The sequence below is a fragment of the Heliconius melpomene genome, chromosome 14 (genome assembly GCF_056956725.1).
Source record: "Heliconius melpomene rosina isolate 202511_hmr_F chromosome 14, ASM5695672v1, whole genome shotgun sequence".
NCBI classification, from domain to species: Eukaryota; Metazoa; Arthropoda; class Insecta; order Lepidoptera; family Nymphalidae; genus Heliconius; species Heliconius melpomene.
Window position 1 is genome coordinate 4,750,159 of NC_140402.1, and position 21,977 is coordinate 4,772,135.

General features: G+C 34.2%; 2 protein-coding genes across 7 annotated transcripts in view; both read left to right on the forward strand.

Annotated features, from left to right (window-relative positions):
* Window positions 1-21,977, forward strand: part of Dh44-R2 (Diuretic hormone 44 receptor 2) — a 166,282-nt gene that overhangs the window by 50,119 nt on the left and 94,186 nt on the right. The window lies entirely within an intron of this gene.
* Window positions 13,129-20,056, forward strand: LOC146532072 (uncharacterized). The gene is made up of 2 exons (XM_085197749.1): window positions 13,129-18,037; window positions 19,992-20,056. The coding sequence occupies exons 1-2, from the start codon at window positions 13,129-13,131 to the stop codon at window positions 20,054-20,056; spliced, it is 4,974 nt and encodes a 1,657-aa protein (XP_085053875.1).

A 21,977-nucleotide genomic window follows, 5' to 3' on the forward strand; every position in this document is an offset into this window, starting at 1 on the left:
AAATATGCAATGTATATATCTCTCTTTTTTCTGTGTACATATTTGAAATTTTTATAGACTCTCCTCCACCTCTATATTATGATGAGCTTTTATTTTATGAAATGCTAACAACGGAGGTGGACCTGGATAAGTTGGTAAAATTATGTAAAAAACCACCAAACAAACCATCATCCAAAGCAGGATGTGGCCTCAGACTTCCACCACGAATATTGAATTATATCTACACAAATCCAAAGCTACGAGAGCTTTTAACTCGAACTTCAACTGACTGGGGAACTCCCAGTTGATAAATTATTTTAAAACCCAAATCCTAAATAACCTATTGCTTTAAATTGTAAACTATATTTTATATATAACGATCAATATTTATTAGACAACTAGCGGCCCGCCCGCGGCTTCGCTTGCGCGAACTACGTTATTGTTATTTTCTATTTCCATGAGTACCTCGTCCTAAAAGTGACGTTCATGCAAAATTTGAGACTCCTAGCATTTGTAGTAACGAAGTTTCATACAAACTTTCAACCCCAAAAACAACCCCTTAGAAGTCGAATATTGCAAATTCCCGTCTTAGCGAGCACCTACGCCCTATAAGTAACTCCTATGCAAAATTTGAAATTCCTAGCACTTGTAGTTTCTGAGATTTCGTGATGAGTGAGTGAGCTTTCGATTTTATATATATAGATAGACGAATATGCTATAATTAAAGTTAGTTCTATACTGTAAAATACCACATAAACTTTAAAGTAACTCCAGCCAAACTTTTAGTATACCTATTTGATTTTCCAGCTTTCAGAGAAACGACCATCCAAATTTCGTTCATGAATAAAACATACAGAACTGCATCTGCTTTATTACCATTCCTGAGCCATATCTCTTATACTTTTGAAATCGATCACGTAGAGATTTTCTTCTCAGCATTCACCTTAAGCTGGGAGCTATTCATCTGTCAATTTATCATTAGAGTACCTTCCTTACATGGATGAAGGATATATAGTGTTAAGGATTTCAAGCGAAATGGTAAAGTAAAGATTTTTCGTATCTTAAAATTTGTAGTTTTGTTTGTTTTTTTTGATCCAGTCTAATATTACATTTTTATTCTTAGGTTCCATTTTTTTTCTGTAGGTACTATGGGTTATTATATATTATTAGTAATATTAATAAAAAGTTCATACAAGGAGCCATAAAAAATAAAAAAAATAAATACAAAGATCAGCCGTTTAATTTAGTTGGAGGATAATAAAAGACAAAAAAAAAATATTTTGGTTATATTTAAATAGTTGAATAAGCACCATCTGCTGCCATGACAAGATCTTTTACAAAAAAAACCCTAATTATACATATAAATTGTAAGTCTTATTATACTAAGAGCTTGGAAGTAATAAGATTTTGATAATGACACCCCAACCAGCACTCCGTCACGTATTTTATGAGCTTGCGGACTATTAAAACTCGTGACGGAATTTTTATACTACGAGGAGAATATTAAAAATAATTAGGATTCTTCATAAGTGGTCGAAAGGAAATCCGGTCGTTGTTTTGATTTATTTATTTACTTAGGATTAAAATATATTTTAGAATCCTTAAATTTTTTATTAATAAATAAAATAAATAAAAAATACATTAAATTTAAGTATTTCATAACTTAAGCTTTTCTTAGTTTTCCTGAGGCAGAAGGGACCTGGGAAATCTAAAGTTATGATACTCACACTAGATTCTCAAGTCCCCTCTGCCATGGCATGACACGTTTACATTAAGATACTTCCTTTTCTCCATGCCCGCTGAACTCCGATTTGGAAGCATTGCGTATTGGTTGAGTGATGGAACTCAACGCCTCGTTGCTAGAGCAGAAAATGAAAAGAAATAATAAATATTTCATTCATTCATTCAAATATAAGACGGTAATCAGAAAAAACTGAGGACAATATTAGGTCAAAGAAGAACAGTCATCAGCTTAAGAACATGATGTTTCAGATTTAATAAATTAATTTTTCCACAAGCTTAGTGGGAATTACACGAAGAAATGAAACTTTGCTCGTTCAGTGAACGTGATGAAACGCTGATGTAGATACTTACAGACCAGAGGCCAAGGGCTGTTATTATGGAGGTATAAGATATTATAATTATAATTTAAGTTCTACTTTTGCTGTCACATTTGAAGAGTTCTTCAATATTTTAAACACCTGTTTGAAAGGTTACTGGAATAGTGGAAAAAAGAATTTTTTATTATTTTTACATTTTCAAAGTGTTATTCTACACTTAAGACCTGTTTAGGGCCCAGGTTCTCGTCTTATGTGGAGCACTAACTTCTCGCTAGAATAGCTTCGTGTTTTCCCTGAAGTAGCACTTTAACCTTTAATCTCTTTGTTTCTCAGAATTTTCTCGCTTAAGCACTTTTGTTTGGTGCTTTTGTAACTTACATTTTTTCTTTTTTATCTCTTTGTCTTTTCCCTTTACCACATACCCTTGTCGCTGCTTCCTTCATACAATTCCTAAGGTTCTCCCAGTATACTTCAGTATTTCCATTTCTATTCTTATTCAAGAACCAGGAAGCAGTGAATCTGGATATGCTGTCCATGTACATAATATTAAGTAAATCCTTTTTTTTAAATTAAAATAAAAAGAATAATATAGCGGAATTAGAACCCGTGCCTCTTGGAAGTCTTCCAAGTACAGTAATAAATTCTCATTATTTTAACGAAAAGATGATTGAGAATTGCAAATAGGCATTTTCACATCCCCCTATGTAATTTTACTTTGTGTAAACTGTATGGTAATAATTTAAAACAATATAGCCCAGGGGAGGTTTTTGTTAGCTTGCTTAGAAAAATATCCAAGCATCAAAGGTAGAAGATACTAGGGTGAAGCAATGATTGTGAGTGAATGATCGTAGCCAGTTCGATTCTTGCTTAACATAAAATTCTTTATTATGGATAGAACGAGAAGGATGTCATAAATAAGTACCTAACTAACTACATTATTGTATAATCTATATATATAAAAGGACTTGTCCTCACTGACTGAGGTAAGACGCACGCACAGCCGTAACCGCTGATGGTAGAAACGTTAAATTTGAACAAAAGTTTACTTTCGTAATCTGGACATCCACTAAGAAGGGATTTTGAAAAATTTTAACCCTAAAGGGGTGAAATAGGGGTTCAAAGTTTGTATGGAAAAAATTTTAATTGGCACCGATTTTTATAAAATTTTCCCATACAAACTTTCAACCCCTTATTTGCACCCTTAGGGGGAGAATTGTAGAAAACGATGAAACACTTGTTCAATTAAATACTTTTAAGAGCCTGAATTTCAAATTTTATAAAAATTGGTGTCGATTTAAATTTTTTTCCATACAAACTTTTAACCCCTATTTCACCCCTTTAGGATTAAAATTTTTCAAAATCCCTTCTTAGTGGATGTCCAGATTACAAAAGTAAACATCTGTCCAAATTTCACGCTTCTACCATCAGTGGTTACGGCTGTGCGTGCGTCTTACCTCAGTCAGTGAGGACAAGTCCTTTAATATATATAGACTAGCGACCCTCTTGCGGCTTCGCCCACTTTTACTACTGGATTATTCATATAATGTATGTTTGCAAAGCACTTAAAATAATGTGAAAATTAATTAAACCCTAATACAACCCGCATTTTCGTAGTTTCAATAAGGATTTTCCAATTGTTTTACACAGCAAGGATTTTTAGTAGGTACCGTAATTTTAAATCTGTGCTACTAATCTTTTCAAGTACTTATTAAAATATATTTAAATGACTATTTTTAGATAGTTAAATGGCTATTTTTAAACGGAAGAAATTATAAACCAAAACCTACCTACTAATAACTACTACAAAAAATATGAATCCAAATATATCGCGCTGAAATAATACATTCAACTCCAATTATCCAATACGTGCAAACGCATCTAATACTTCGTTGCTATAGAGGCAGGCGGGTTTTTTTTCGAGCTTGTGGTTAATGCTGAAGAGGGTATTCTGTCCCTGATTAAAAGCAAGTACTACGTGGCTGCCTGTGAGGAAAATTAAATAGAATGCATCGGCCGGGAATCGAACCCGGGCCGCCCGCGTGGCGGCGGGCATTCTACCACTGAACCACCGATGCGTGTAAGCCAGGCGGGCGCGGCGGACGCATGGCGAGTGGCGAGCCGTTTCGCAGCAAGGATTTTTTGATATTATAACAACTTCTAAAGTACTTGTTAAAATGAAAAACGGTAAAAGACAGTTTTGATCTACATTAAATGGCCAACGTAACTAATGTACTTATTTATATGCTGAGAGTAAGGGATAAGTGAAACTTGAGTAACATACAGCTGATGTGTCAATGGCGGGATGTGTCAACAATTAAATGCGTTTTTCTGTAAAACTATTTGCAATTTCGAAATATTGTAAAAAGCAAATTTTATCTTCGTTTAACGTAGAAAATTAATAAAGTATTTTAAAGGATAAGGATTAATACCATTATGGAAAAATATCCCTCACAATAAAAAATATATTGAAATTATTATTTTTAGACAGAAAAATGATCACACACGTTATTCTTAAAAGATACGAATATGCTCTCGCGGACTTTTTTGTAGATCTTATTAAGAGGAACAATACTCCAGTACATTTTTTCATGTAGTTTTTTCATTAGAGCAGCGCATGCGCGAAAGTGTCTCAACAGGTAGGACTTTATACACATTTATCGTATTTATGTTAATTTACATAAGAATGTACAAATAATAAACTATATATAAACCTTCTACGAAAAACACTCGACTTAATGGTGAAGACCGCATCAAAATCCGTTGGGTGGTTTAGAAGAAGAAGAGTTAGAAACAACAGACAGACACGAAAAGCGACTTTGTTTTATAAGATATAGGATAGGATAGGATAGGATAACTATATGATATTTTAATATAATTATTGTTTTGAACTTTAATAAAGTTTTTATTATGATGAATCTACTTAATTTTATTGATGAAATATTTTTTTATTTCTTTTTACTTCACTTTTTTTTATATTGAATAAAAAAAATAAGTATTACCTACTAGTACCTAACAAATTCCACTTTATACCCTTTTTTAATTCACTACTAAATGAAAACGATAAAGGAAGCGATCCATCCTTTCTAACACAAATTTTAAATCAAACTCGATACTTTAAGTGCTAGCTTTTAAACTGTGTAAACGTCTAAGTGCTCATTCAAGCATTAAGAAGAATCTTACAACGTTAAAATAAGTACAAAACTTTCTCGAGCTAGATAGATTATAATAAGTTATTTGTGAATTCAGAATATCTTTTCTTCTTTTTTTACCTTATAAATAGGATATTTTTCGTGATACTTATATTTCCATAATATTAATTAAAATATAGATTATTAGTATGAGATAAGTACTTAGATAATCTATCAGGACACACTTCATTTTATCTACTGAACGTATTATTTTTCGCCAATAAAATAACCAATCGAAAATACTGAGAAAAAAAACTATGATACTATAAAACATATAGAGAAATGTAGTGAAATTATATAGTGAAAAAAAGTGATCGTATTTTTTATATTATACATGTATTTTGGGCCAGGGACTCAAAGGAAGGCTGCTAACGAGATCGCAAGACGAGATAGCTAGGTTGGCTGGTCACTCTTGGACTAAAATTGCTCAAAATAGGGAACATTGGTAAGCATTGAAGGAGGCCTTCACCTGAAAAGGGGTTCTTGCAAACAATTGTTAAAAAAGAAAAAACTAAAAACTATATTCTTTTTTGTAAATAACTTTCTTAGCAATAAATAAAAGGTTTTTTTATTTTATTACTTTAATTTATTTATTTACATGTATTTTGAGTTTGGAACTTTTCTAAGCTACAGTATGTTAACTATTGTTTTCTTTTCGTTAACGGGGTAGCCACAGCGAATGGAGCGCCAAACTTTACTCTCTCTGCCATATCTCGTTCACTGTCATCAACCTCTTCAAAGGTGCCTTCCGGTTCTCATGCTTTTTACGTGACCTTCCTGCAGTAACATTAATAGTGTGTTTTCGAAGGTCAAACGTCAACAGGGTGAAATTGAAAGAAAAATCTACGCAAATTTTTAAATATATTCCGTGTGAACCAGTTAGCTTTCGTCGGCATTTTTATTATATCAGTTGCTAACAAGAATCTTAGCTGTCGTTAGATGAATGTAATACGAGTAGAGTTAGAGTGGATTAGTTGAGAAACCAAAATATTAAGCTTTAACTTTCAGCCATAGTATGTACGTATATCCCGCATATAATAGAGTAGCCAGAGAAAACTTGAGAACCTAGTGTTAATACACTCCGTTTCCATTAAGACACTTCCACTCAATATAGTACGAGTATGTATGTAAATCTGATAAAAAATAATATATATAAATATTACGACTATAAGAATGTTATTTTTTGCCATCAAAAGAGTTTATTTTATGAATCATTTAAGATGCAAATAGTTATAGCACAAATTCCAAAGGTAACTTTGTAAAAAAGAATGTGAAAAATTATTTCAATCCAAAATTTAACGACGACGCGACGTATAATAACCATCACGGAAAAGGATGCCATTAACAGGCATGAGGCCCGTTTTACAGAATGAGAACACGTTTACTTCCTAGCTTAAAAAAAAAAAGATATTTCATATTATATCTAGAAGTCATCATAGCGCAGCGGCACAAGGCTGTGACTGTAACGCGACGGTTCTGGGTTCGATTCCCGCTCGAGGAAGTGAAATATTTATTTACGTTTATATTTCCATTTCTTCGCTCTGGTAACGAGGCAACGCATAGAGTCCTGCCACTCACGAAATGTCTTAACACGAGGTTCCTTCTCCACTGTGTGCGGGAAACAGCGTGAAAATGTATAATAAAGATATATTCATAGTAATTACAATTCTTCACAGTATTTCTTTTCATTTGTAGACTCTTCCTTTTTAAGTCTCTAAACTAAATTATAAAAATAAATATTTTTCTTATTTTAGCTAAATATAAGTATAGGCTCGTTACTCAATGAAAACAGGTTATAGCGTTAAAGACAAATTGTGATGGATCGTAGTGATTCAGCATTTTGGATAAGCAGAAGATTAACGTTATAATATGAGCTTCCGAATCCAGAAAAAGGTAACAGTTAATTAATATTTTATCTTTACAATGTTAAATATATCTTTTATATTATTAATATTTAGAATGAATCGTGAAAATTTATAATTTAATATTTTTAAAAATATGAAAATGATTTTTTAATTTAGAAGCCACTTCTTTTGATATTTGCACTAGATCCCTTATTTATTCAATGTTTTCATTTCTACGCTCTGGTGTCAATACAAAGAATGTCTTAACTCTAGGCTTCGTTTGGCTACCTTGCTTCAAGTGTAAAGCTGAAAAAAAAAAACCATTTTTACGCATTATCCTAAAACACATTATGTTTTAGGATAATGCGTAAAATTGAGAAAAATAAAGATAATAAACATAGAGGTAAATATATATCTATAGTATCATAGGAATATAAAAATATAGAGGTAACTGAGACTAACTGCCTCACGTGTTTCTGACAAGTTGCAAACTACGATGGCTCGGACAGTGCTCGAGAAGCTAGAACTTATTGTCGAACTTTCTTCCGTATCTTCAAGATTTCTATATTATTCTGTTATTTTTATTTTTGTTCCTTTTGAAGTTGTAGTTTGAGGCCAAGTGACGCAAGGCACAAGCTCGTGACTGCTACGTGTGTAATCACGATTGATGTGGGTTCGGTTCCTACTTAGAGAAATGAAATATTAAATATTTTAATTTTCCCGGTTTGATAACGAGGAAAAGAACGGCGTTGAGTTCCGCCACTTAACACGCAATGCCGCTAGAAATCGGAGAAAAGTGTAAATAAAAAATAAGTAAATCAAGTTCTCTCTGAATCCCGCCCACAGCAGGATAGGCAGAGGGAACATAGTGTTAATACACTCCGTTCCCCACTTTCCTTCGAATTTTAGTATCTTTGTGTATTAATTAGGCTAAATCTGGAATGTTTAAGCATCGCCCTCTTCGCACAGTCACGTTTCATTTGAGAGCTCAGCGTCGTGTGTTAACCTTCTCAACGAATGTGAGGCAAGTGACAATGTCAGCTCAAACAACTTGTTGAAATATCGATTTTCCGCAACAATTAAGTAAAAAAAAGTGAAAGTTACAAAAACAAGAATATTCAATCAGTCACTTTTACACTTTAATTGTCCAATTATCGTTATTTCTCTATTTAAATAACAATGATAAAACGTGCTTGCAAATTTTACTGCTGTAAGTTTTTTATTAGCTTCACGCTATATTCTGCACACAGCAGGGTAGGTAGAGGGACCCTGTTAACACATTCCGTTTCCCATTTTCTGCCAAAAATCTGGAGGCATTGGGTGTTGAGTAGCGGAACTCAACGCCGCGATGTGCCTCGATACCAGACCGAAGAAAATGGAAATATAAAATTAAACAAATAGTTCATCTCTTCGAGTGAGGATCGAACCAGTCGGTTTTACAATCACACTTTCTGCCACTATGCCACGACTGGGTTAATACTTTACAAATTCTATAGAAAATGGTACAGATATTATTAATAGAACTAAATTAATACACTAGAACTAAATTATTGCCATAAGTTAGTTAAGAAGCATGAACACTGGGAGCAGTAAACTAAGAATACAGGCCACTGATGCTATTACTAACATTATAATTTAATGAGAAATTGCATTTGTTATCGCTGGGTTGAAAAATTAAAGAGCAAATAACGTTATGGTAGCAAGTTAACACGGGTGGTATATTTATTATTGTTTTTTCTTTCTGGTTTACAATTTATTTAGTTTTATTAATCAGCCGGGTAAGCAGAGAGAACTCGATTTCTAGACACTCCGTTCTCTATTTTCCTTCAAAATTAGAGACATTGTCTGTTGAGCGGCAGAATCCACACATTAGCTTGTCAGAGGAGATAAATGCAAATAGTTAATTTCTCCAAGTCATCATGTATTTAAATCGGTTACTTATCTAAGATTGACGAGCACAAACGCACAGACAAACAGAAAAATAAATAAATGTTTTGGATTTTATAACATTGATAAATATCTTCCTTTTACAGACAGCGATCAATTACAATTTTATTGTATGTATAAATAAAGAGATTTTAGACCTCTCTCTCTCTCTCTGGTCTTTCCTTTCATTGATAAAAATAAATATTAAACACTGTTTTAGGAGTAAAACAGTGTGTCAGTTGTACAATATTTATTTTCACTTTAATAAGAGAATAAACTAAAATTAGATTAGGCATTTGGCCGGCTAGGTCTATACAAATTGATTTTCGAATAGTTTTCTTACAGCTAGTACTAAACTAGGTAACTCGATTGTTCTGAACGTCTTTTGTTAGAGAAATGTTGTAAATTATCTTACTTTGTTGAAGCTTTAGACTCTAAGCAGTAATCGCTTTTGTAATAAGGATAATAGCTATCTTTATAAACTGTACTTAGGATCAATTTTCATACTATTTTAACAAGTTTTCTTCAACCAATTATTGGAACCCTTCATTGGGACCTTTGTAAAAATATGACCGGACAATGAATAGTAATTTATATTTTAGTTTTATTGTTTTTGAAATTACTACACGAGTAAAATATTTTATTTTTTATCATCATCATCATCATCAGCTTGTCGTCGTCCAGTGCTGGATATAGGCCTCTCCAATGGCACGCCACTGAGCTCGATCTTCAGCTCTTCGTATCCATCTTCAACTCGATCTTCAGCTTTTCTTTGCCTGCCATTTCGTCACCACCCCATCGTCACCCCATCTAGCTGGAGAACGTTTATTTATTATATATAGTCCATGCAAACTATTAGACTAAGAAATTGTGGACTACTGTGCTTTAAAATATAAATATGTTACTATTATTGAAACCATTTTCTATAAAATATATAACCAATGAAATTTTAATACCTCTAATATACATTTCCACGGTGTGTGATTCCACATCCGTTTTCTAAGAGCAGAGCGGTGGATGCAATATCCTAGTACCAACTTAGTTAAGAGTTAGTAGATATATAGCTAAATGTAATATTTTACTAGTAGCAAAATAGACCTTATGTCATAGCATTTAGGTTTACAATTGTAAGATATTTATGAGTGCGAACTGTGGTCTTGCGGTCTATCAGGCCTATTTGCTAATAGCTTCTATAACCAGTCGTTGGTGGTAATGTATATGTTATATTATTTATATTTATTACGTTTGTTTAATTATTATAATTAAATAATTTAGTTTTTTTTTTCTTTTGATACATTGACGGACATAACTGTTAGAAGAGGCTACTGAATGTAGAAACCTGGAAGGATGAAAAATTTGATACCTCGCTATTTTAAATTAAATGCTATAATATAAATACAATATTAGTAAAAAACATTTATTAGGTTCCTTGGGAAGTATAAGAGTAGTGTAGATATCTCATAATTCCAACGGGATCGGGAAAAATAGCACTTTATTATTTAAACTTGTTATAAAATACTTTGTCATATGAAAAATCGATTCGATTATGATACGAGGACGATAATAAATTTAATATTCAACACGACGCTGTCTATCGTATTCATTTGTAAAGTGAATTTAGTTGAGATCTCAACTGTTCTATATATCTATTTTTTTTTTTCAGTTTCACTCCGTATCCCGCATGTGACGGAGTAAGTATAGATTTTGACATTACTAGCCTAGTGTTATGACACTCTGCTCCCTATTTTCCGCCGAATTCTAGAGGAATTGTGTGTTGAATGGAGAATGGGGGAACTCTGTGCTTTGCCTTGACACCAGAGCAAAGAAATGAGAATTTTAAATATCTAATTGTCTCAAGTGGGAATCGAACCCACCACAACCGTCGCGTTATAGGCACACTCCTGGACCCTTACGCCATGATTGCCTCTTTTAGTTATAATTATAATCAATGTCGGTCATCGAACTCTGTGCATTCTATAGCTTATTCAGCATGACTGTATCAAATGTGCATCTATACAATGCAAGTATCGGCACATTAGTATTCACTATTGTAAAATGTGCTTATATGCTTATAAGTACATCTACGAGGCCAGTTATGGCACAGGGGCACAAGTGCGGGTTCAATTCCCGCTTTGGAATCTATATATATAAAATCGAAAGGTCACTCACTCATCACGAAATCTCAGAAACTACAAGTGCTAGGAATCTCAAATTTTGCATAGGAGTTACTTATAGGACGTAGGTGCTCGCTAAGACGGGAATTTGTAATATTCGACTTCTAAGGGGTTGTTTTTGGGGTTGAAAATTTGTATGAAACTTCTTTACTACAAATGCTAGGAGTCTCAAATTTTGCATGGACCTCACTTATAAGACGTAAGTACCCACGGAAACGGGAATTTCCAATATTCCACCCCTAAAGGGTTGTTTTTAGGGTTGGTAGTTTGCATGAAACTTCGTTACTATAAGCGCTAGGAGTCTTAAATTTTCTATGGACGTCACTTATAGGACGCAAGTACACACGAAGACGGGAATTTCCAATATTCCACCCCTAAAGGGTTGTTTTTAGGGTTGATAGTTTGTATGAAACTTCGTTACTATAAGCGCTAGGAGTCTTAAATTTTCTATGGACGTCACTTATAGGACGCAAGTACACACGAAGACGGGAATTTCCAATATTCCACTCCTAAAGGGTTGTTTTTAGGGTTGATAGTTTGTATGAAACTTCGTCATTATAAGTGCTAGGAGTCTCAAATTTTCTATGGACGTTACTTATAGGACGTAAGTACACACGGAGACGGGAATTTGCAATTTTCCATCCCTAAAGGGTTGTTTTTAGGGTTGACAGTTTGTATGAAACTTCGTTACTATAAGTGCTAAGAGTTTCAAATTTTATATGGGTGTTATTTATAGGACGTAGGTGGTCACTAAGATGAATGTTTGTGATATCCCACTCCTAAGGAGTTGTTTTTGGGGGTTGATAGTTTGTATGAAACTTCGTTACTACAAGACCTAGGAGTCTCATATTTAGCAAGAGCGTTATTTGCAGGGTGTATGTGCTCATTGAGATGGGAAATTGCAATATTCAACCCGTAGGGGGTGGTTTTCCAAGTTGATAGTTTGTATGAAATTTCATTACTACAAGTGCTAGATATCATAAATTTTGCGTAGGGGTACGTTTTAATTCGTAGATGCTAATTAATATTCTAAATTCGCCCCCTAAGATTGTGTAATATAAATATTACAATCATTATCGATCTTTTCCTAAGTAGTCTTCAAAATTACTTGAATTATTTATTTTATTAATATATTTTTGTATTTACCCCAAGCCGTACGGAGTCTCGCGGTTTTTCTGGGGCCAAAAGTATCTTATAGTAGCTACATTGAACAGTATTTACATAAAAAGATGTTAAAAACCAAATTCTATTCAATATATTTTATACGTATTTGCTTATACATTTACAATCGCTTTCTGTTAAAATAATGACCAAATTTTTGTAATTATTCTATTATCAAAAAATCAGCTTCACGCTGTATCCCGCACACAGCAGCGTAGGCAGAGGGAACCTCGTGTTAAGACACTCCGTTCCCCACTTTCTGCGTAATTCTGGAGGCGTTGCGTGTTTAGTGGCAGAACTCAACGCCGCGCTTTGCCTCGACAACAGTGCAAGAAATGGAAATATAAACATAAATAAATATTTTATTTACTCTAATGGGGTCGAACCCACAACCGTCGGTTTACAGTCACACCCTCTTGCCGCTGCGCCACGACGGCCTCATTATTATTCTATTATTACCACTCTATTTTAATTGAAAAATGTCCTCTTTTTAATCTATATTTTTTTTTTTATTTATGACCTGATTTTTCGATGTCTGGCACAAAATACTCTACCAGATATGCCTAGGTTGAGCGCTTCTTGCCTACCAACTCACGAGTTTGGCAAGAGATTTTTTTATATATTAAGAATGTAAAAAAAAAAAAAAAAATAATAATAATAAAAAAAAAGATATATAACATTTAGAAAAGAAAATGAGTGACATCTCTGATATTAGACTTTCTGTCACTTATTAAATATTAAAAGTCTTATACATTGAAATTTATTTCAAGTATTATTAGTAATTTTTTTTTGAAAAATGAAGGGTGAAATTATAATAGTCAACGTCGAAGGATTACCAATCCAATGTAGAGTGATAGAAATACCTGGCGATGGGGCGTGTTTATTTTCATCCCTGTCTTATTTGATTTATGGCAATATTTCAATGGCAGCTCAAATTCGAGCCAATATAGTAAGCCACATAATTAACGAATGGCAAAGATTCAAATGTTTTACAATAAACCGATCCGGCACCTCTTACGGTACGAAACGCCTTTATCTAGCCGATATGGGTAAGTTGCATACTTATGGCACAACCTGCGAACTAAAAGTAGCTGGAGAAATATTTCCATATGAATTCCAACTGTTTCAAGGTGGCAGACTTATTGCAAGATTTGGAGAGTCAATACAAGGGATAAAAAGAATGCGTTTTGACGGACATTTTAACGAAGGACATTTTGACGTATTGATTCCTGTTGAATCAACTAATTTACTGAATATTGATACAATAGCGAGTAAGACTATTCAAAGCACCAGTACAGCTGAGCTTCCGCAATCTGTTCTCGAATCACTACATTATGATTTAAATTTGTCATCGAATATGATCAATAGCTCTACTTCGAAAAAAACTTACTGCAATATGTCTTTTTCTATGACTAGGTCGCAACTTAATGCAAGTACAAATACTTCTAAACCACCAAGCGTAAGTACGAATATTTATAGTAGTCAAAAACGCAGAAAGAGATTCACAGACAATATTCGTAGAAAACAAATAAGAGCTGCTGCAATAAAATATGCTCATGATCATCCCGAGGTAAATAGAGCAGCTGTACGAAATTATGCAAATAGTCATCCGGGGGTCAATAGATTTGCAGTTATTAATTATAAAAAAAATCAGCAGGCAATAGTTTGGAAAAATAAATTTATGTCCGGACATCATTATGACTATAAGATAGATTATTACCATGACAAAATAGTTAATCTTGGACCAAGGACACCCTGTTCTTGGTGTCAAGCATACAAATGGAAGGAAGAACCTAACGGGATGTGTTGCAGCGGCGGAAAAGTTCAGCTACCCTCTATCAAGCGGTACCCTGAACCGCTGCACAGTCTTCTTACTCGGCAGCATTTAATGTCAGAGCACTTCCTGTCTTTCAGTCGTCATTACAATAGCTGTTTTCAGATGACTTCTTTTGGGGCCAAAGAAATAAAAGAAGGTAATTTCATGCCAACGTTTAAAGTGCAGGGGCAGGTATACCATCGGATCGGTAGTGTTAAGGCTAATCTTCAACAAAAATCTTCTTTTCTGCAAATATATTTTGTCGGTGACGACAACATTGAAAGAGACCACCGCTGTGCCATTTTCACCGGTGCTAAGCCTGAATTAATAACTAATTTACAAAAAATGCTGCACCAACATAATAACTATGTAAGAGATTTTAAATCTGCTATTGAATCGTTACCTTTAGGGCAGGAAGAGTTCAAAGTAGTTATTAGTGCCAATAAAAAACCTGTTGGAGAGCATGCAGGTCGTTTTAATGTACCCACGTCCAAAGAAGTTGCAATTGTCATAGTCGGTCAAGAATTCGATAAGAGGGATATTATTCTTCACAGCAGAGATAGCAGGTTGTTGCGTGTGAGTGAAACACACCGGGCTTATGATGCTTTTCAATATCCTCTCATATTCTGTCGTGGAGAAGATGGTTATCAGATTAATATACCTCAACACAATCCAATAACGAAAGAGCCTCTTAGAAAAACAGTGTCAGCTGCTGATTTTTATAGTTACAGATTAATGGAGCGTAATGGTGAGGAGTGTTATTTATTGCTATTTCGTAATCTTTTAAATCAATTTCTGGTTGATATGTATGCAAAAATCGAAACGGAGCGACTTAATTATATTCGTAATAACCAAAAAAAACTAAGAAGTGAAGAATATGTCCATTTAAAAGACGCTCTGGCGAGAACAGATGCCCAACTTTGTAATGTAGGTAAAGCAGTAGTCCTACCATCATCTTTCACGGGCGGGCCTCGCTACATGCATGAGCGTACACAAGATGCTCTGACGTACGTGCGCCATTATGGACGGCCAGATCTGTTTATTACATTTACATGTAATCCGAAGTGGCCAGAAATTGTGGAGTACTTAATACAAGGACAAAAGTCTCATGACAGGCATGATCTGGTAGCGAGGATTTTTCACATCAAAGTAAGACATATGGTGAAACTTCTAACAAAAGGTGGTATATTCGGTAAAACTAAGTGCTATATGTATTCAGTGGAATGGCAGAAGAGAGGTCTCCCTCACATACATATTCTTTTATGGCTTGATGAAAAGATCAGGTCTGAGTCCATCGACAATGTTATTTGCGCAGAGATACCTGACCCCAAAGTGGATCCAGTCCTTTATGAAATCATTATGACTACAATGATTCATGGCCCTTGTGGAGCTTTTAATAGAAATTCGCCATGCATAGTGAACGACAAATGTTCTAAAAAATACCCTCGCACATTTTTAAAAGACACACAAACAGGCGAAGATGGCTATCCCAAATATCGAAGACGATCCCCGGCAGATGGCGGTATCACCGCAAAATTGAACGGACGCGAAATAGATAATCGTTGGGTAGTACCTTATAATCCTGTCCTATCTCGCACCTTCTCAGCCCACATCAACGTTGAATATTGCAATTCTATCAAGGCTATTAAGTATATCTGCAAATATGTTAACAAAGGTTCAGATCAAGCAACATTTACTATAGAAAATCTTGATGAGGTAGCAAGATATGAAACGGGAAGATATATCAGTAGCTCTGAAGCTGCTTGGCGCATATTTTGCTTCTCCATACATGAAAGGTATCCCTCCGTATTTCACCTCTCAGTTCATCTTGAGAATGGACAAAGATTGTATTTTAATGAGCATAATGTTATTGAGAGAATTAATAACCCTCCGAAAACTTCACTCTTGGCTTTTTTTGAACTGTGCCAAGTTGACTCTTTTGCACGGACTCTTTTATATCACGAAGTGCCTGCTTATTACGTCTGGAAAAGTAATAAATTTCAAAAGAGGAAGCAAGGGGAATCTATGCCTGGTTTTGCAGGCGTAAAAAAGGACAAGGTATTAGGCCGAGTCTATACTGTACATCCACTTAGTAATCCTGAGTGCTATTACTTGCGTCTTCTTTTACACGAGATTCGTGGCCCTACATCATTTGCTGCTCTTAAAACTATATCTGGAGTAATACATCCAACATTTCAAGCAGCATGCAATGCACTTGGTTTGTTAGAGGATGATGGACATTGGAATCGAACTTTGGAAGAAGCTTCATTAAGTCACTCTTCTCATAAGCTTCGAGAACTTTTTGCTGTCATGATAGTTTTCTGCCAATTGGCAGATCCCAAAAATCTGTGTAATAATTATCGCGAAAACCTGTGTGAAGATATTAAAAGGCAATTTGAAAGAGAATGCGATACTATGTCATTGATCCAAGAAAGAATTATTTACAACCAATGTCTGATTAATATTGAGGATATTGTTATATCTATGTCGGGAAAAGTTCTCTCGCATTTTGGAATGCCATCTCCTACGCGAGATCATGTCTCATTGATGTGTAATCGACAGTATCTCATGGAAATGTCGTATAATATCGAGGCACTTAACAAGGCAGTTGCTGATAATGTGCCAAAATTAAACCTAGAACAGAAAAAAGCATACGATCAGATAATGAAAAGTATTATTTCAGGTAACGGTGATTTATTCTTCATTGACGCCCCAGGTGGTACTGGGAAGACGTTTTTAATAAATGTATTATTAGCAACAGTGAGAGGTGGCCATAATATTGCCATTGCAGTTGCTTCTTCAGGTATCGCCGCTACTTTGATTGACGGAGGTAAAACAGCGCACTCTGCGTTTAAGTTGCCTTTAAATTTTAATTACTCCGAAATTACTATGTGCAACATACCAAAACAAAGTAATTTGGCAGAAGTGCTACGAAAAACAAAATTAATAGTTTGGGATGAGTCTACTATGGCCCATAAAAAAGCTGTAGAGGCCCTAGATAGAACACTTCAAGATATAAATAATTGTAATAGACTAATGGGTGGAATTACAGTGTTATTAGCCGGAGACTTTAGACAAACTTTGCCTATCATTCCACGCGGGACACGTGCAGATGAAGTTCAAGCGTGCTTAAAATCTTCAATTTTATGGCCTAAAGTTAAAACAATTACTTTGAGAATCAATATGCGCGTGCATTTACGACCGAATTCAAACACAGAAGAATTTTCAAAATTATTACTTGATATAGGAGATGGTAAGATTTCGGAAGAGGAAGGTAAAATACATATACCTAACAATCTTGGTACCGTTGTAAAAGATTTAAATAACTTAACTAAAAAAATATACCCCTATATTAATCAACACGCATGTAATAGTTACAGTGCATGGCTGAAAGAAAGAGCAATCCTAACGCCCAAGAATGATACAGCAAATAGCATTAACACATATTTATTAGCGAAGTTGCCCGGTGTTGAAGTAAAATATGAATCGGTGGATTATATATTAGAAGTTGATGATGCTGTACATTATCCTGTAGAATTCCTCCATTCTTTAGAGCCATCTGGAATTCCTCCTCATATTTTATATCTGAAAATAGGTGCACCGATAATTCTGCTACGGAATCTAAATCCACCTAAACTGGTCAACGGTACTAGACTTCAAATTAAGAATTTACATAAGCACGTTATTGAAGCATGCATTTTTACTGGTGTGAATCAGGGAGAAATCGTTTTTATACCTAGGATTCCTTTAATACCATCCGATTACCAAATCCGATTTAAACGCCTACAATTTCCAGTTAAATTGTGCTATGCCATGACTATTAATAAGGCGCAGGGACAATCTTTAAAAGTAGCCGGCATAGATTTAAGAAATGATTGTTTCTCTCACGGTCAGTTATATGTAGCCTGTTCTAGAGTAAGTTCTCCTGATGATTTATTTATACTACAGCCTGAGAATAAAACCAAAAATGTGGTGTATAAAGAGGTTTTGTAAAAATAACAATTAAATTGTATTTTAAAAAAGTTTCTCATTTTATTTTCTATTGACTGAAATGTAAAAATAGTTTGTGTTGAATAATATAACAGTAATGCATTACTTCATATTCACGCGGACGAAGTCGCGGGCAACTGCTAGTATCTATATAAAATATATATAATATTTTCTTTTCTTTGCTCTAGTGTCGAAGCAAAGCGGTGTTGAGTTTCTCCACTCAACATGCAGTGCCTTTAGAATCCAGCGGAAAAAGGGGGAATCGAATGTCTTAAGGTTCCCTCTGCCTACCATTCTGTTTGCGGCATGTAGTTTTAAACGTGAAGATCGTGAAGTTTTGAAGTTTTTTTTTATTTTTCTTTAAGTACATGTATATTATCCAATGATGTAAAATTGAGGACAAGACCGTTTAAATAGATGCGGAGCCAATAAGCGTCAACAGAAACCAATACAGCCCACATTGTCATCACTTTAACTAAACGTTTCTCATTTTAGTTGTTCTCAAGAGGATTTGTCACAAGTCAAAAACAATTCGTTGTATGTACTAGTTCAACAAGTCATGGCTTTAAGGTAATTTGTCGAATTTTCTTTTCATCTGTATAGACAGATGTAAAAAAGTAATAAATTATAATTATTATAAACATTAATCTATTCTATTCTTCTAATAAAATCGTAAGAGGTAACGTCTATACTTGGAAGATATTTAAAAAAATATATGTTATTGGGAATCTTTATTAACGTAATAGAACTTGTTTGTCTGTACGTTAGTTTTCGCTAATCTCAGAATCGGCTTAACCGATTTAGATGCAGTTTTCACTATTGGCTTTTGGCAAGCTCCCGAAAACATCTAGGGCTTATTTTATTACAATCAGTTCATGGCATTGTTAGAATTCTAAGTTGAGATCCGAGGAAAATATCATCATATTATTCACATCATCATATTCTTTTATCATAATAATAAATCTAATTTTAATTATAATTAATGATACCCCTGATTGGAGGTCGAATTCACACCTTTTGCAATAACAATCGAACGTTGTCCAACTGTGCTTTGATGGCTTAAATTTTCTTTTCTAAATATATAGTACATATATTTTTAGTTTTTTTATTGAAATCGTCCACCATACCAAACAACTATTGCTAAGAACGGCATTTCATTATTTCTTATAGTTTTTTATCGAAACAGCTTCACGCTGTATCCCGCACACAACAGAGTAGGCAGAGGGAACCTAGTGTTAAGACACTCCGTTCCCCACTTTATTTCTTTCCCAATTCGGGAGGCATTACATGTTAAGTGGCAGAACTCCACGCCGCGCTCTACCTCGACACCAGAGCGAAGAAATGGAAATATAAACGTAAATAAATATTTCTTTCTACAATACAATAATATATAATTAGCTCATATAAAATTTCTACCGTTCATTTTCCACGTAGTACGTAGTAGGCAGGAAGTTCATGCGCATTGCAATCTTCTTCATTAAAAGTCTAGAGCGTCACTGGTTCAGGTCAATGTTGGTGACATAACGTATATATTGGTATGTAGGTACTCATATATTATTAGTTCTGGTAAGAGCTGGTTTATCATGTCTGACTTGGAATGGGTTTTAGTTCCTTATAATTGATATTTAGGTTTATTATTATTATTTTTTATTAGGCAAAGGCAAGGTAGGGCAGGTAGGTTATGAGTTCGATTCCCACTCAAAGAAATGCTATATTTAATAGTTTTATTTCTCCGGTCTAGTGTCGAGGCAAAACGCGGCGTAGAGATCCGCCACTGAACTCGCAATGCTTTCAGAATCCGGCGGAAAGTGGGCAGCAACCTATTAGCATCGTTCATATATTTTTTCTTGTAGGTGACCTTCAAAAGCACAGTAACAAAGATACGGAGGGCATGTATGAAGAGGTTGATGACAGTTGACGAGGCGAAAAAGGCATACAGACGCCTTAGCTTTTGGCGCTTCATTCTCGCTGACTACCCCACTAGGAATACGGCGTGAAGCTAACCACCGATCGATGGCTTTTCCATAGTAAAATACTATTTTAGTAAATATTTTGGCGGTCAATAGTGGTGTAAATAAAGTATCTTATTGTACTTGCTCTTCATCAAAATAATATAATGCGTAGTAAGTGGCTCTTATAAACGTCTCGTCGCCGACGTCGCTATTAACTGGAATGGAATATACGCATATCCTTCAAACAGACATACTATATGTTTAATGGTGTGTATACATAATTGTATGTACATATATGTGGAGAACCACTTCTCATTTTATTAGAGATTTCTTTATCTTCTCCCATCTTTGCTTCATTTGGGAAAGACAATGAAAGCTTAATTTTCAAGCAGTTCTGCATTTTCCGCCTACTTAGAGATATGTGTAGAGAGGGTCTCTACGTTGTATCTAATAAGGTAAAGGCAAAAAAATAACTTTATTTTTTAAAGTGGGATTTGAACCCACAATCATCGTAAGTAGTTTGAAATTGTCGTGAAAATTTCGATTTGTAAAAATATACAATACATTTGCTACAATAAATTTAAAATAGTTTTTTCTCGAAACTAAACAAATAAATATAAATAAAAAGCAATAATACAAAACAGTACTAATATTATTATAATACAATTTAAAAGTATATAATATATATTCTTAAATTGTATTATAGACTATATTATATTCATAGACTAAGTACTTGTTGTGATAAACTTACAAACATTCGTGGAAATGTATTGTCAATAGAAGGTTAACTTCTCATATAGGAGACTTCACTAATACACTCACAATTGCACATTGACAATAATGTACAAATAAGGGTTGACACTATAATAAATAGAAGTAGACTTTTTTTTATGGAAAAAGACAATTTAGGAAATCTCTCCTGATGGTAAGTGATCACCGCCGCCCACGACCCCATGTAAAATCAGAGGAGCTACAGGTGCCGGCCTTTAAGGTGGAGATACACTCGCTTTGTTAAGGCATCCAAGTCGTATCGACCTGGAAACACTGCTGCAAGTAGGCCTTTCCACATTTGCATGGCGTGGAGGAAGTTCCTAGAGAGTAATTTAGTCCAGATGTTATAGAGCTTTGTGAAAATTCGAAGGCAGGTCAAACAGATCCCCAAAACTTGTAAATATTTGCAAAATAAGAAGTGTTTTACGTATATTTTATTATAAAGCTTTTTGGTGATTTGACTTGAAAGTTTTTTAAAATATTATAGACGATAGATATTATAGAAGAGGTTATAAATAATTGCTTTATTAAATGGTATTTAATTTAGATAATAAATAATTTAATAGTAAGATAATATTAATTCTGCTAGTTGAAATGAAAATTTAAACTATTTTATTATTATAATTTTAATGCTAGTGCGTTGCAACCATAAAAGATGAAAACTTTATCTATTACTCGAGTTTATTAGACCGGTTGAAAGGAGATTGAACTTGTAATTGATCTTCCCTTGAACACTTGCAGAACTGTACGCCGTTGAATCGTAGACTAAGAAATTATGATTTACCTAAGAATTCTAATTCACCTGGTAATTCTAAAATAAGTGTACTAGTAATTTAATAATTGATTAATTTAATAATATTTAATTGTTAATATAATTAATTTATTTGGAAGGTAGGCTAGAGGGCAAGATATAGAGGGATATAGTGAATGTCCAACTGTACTTTAGAAGCAACATGATTACAATCTATACTTAAGTATATTTTAGACTTTTGTATTGTTATTATAATTTTTGGATAGCCAGAGAGAAGAGAGCGCCTAACACTATAAACTCTGTATACCACTTTTGCCTAGTCCACTATCATTAACCTCTTCGTACATCCCTCCAGGACCTCATAT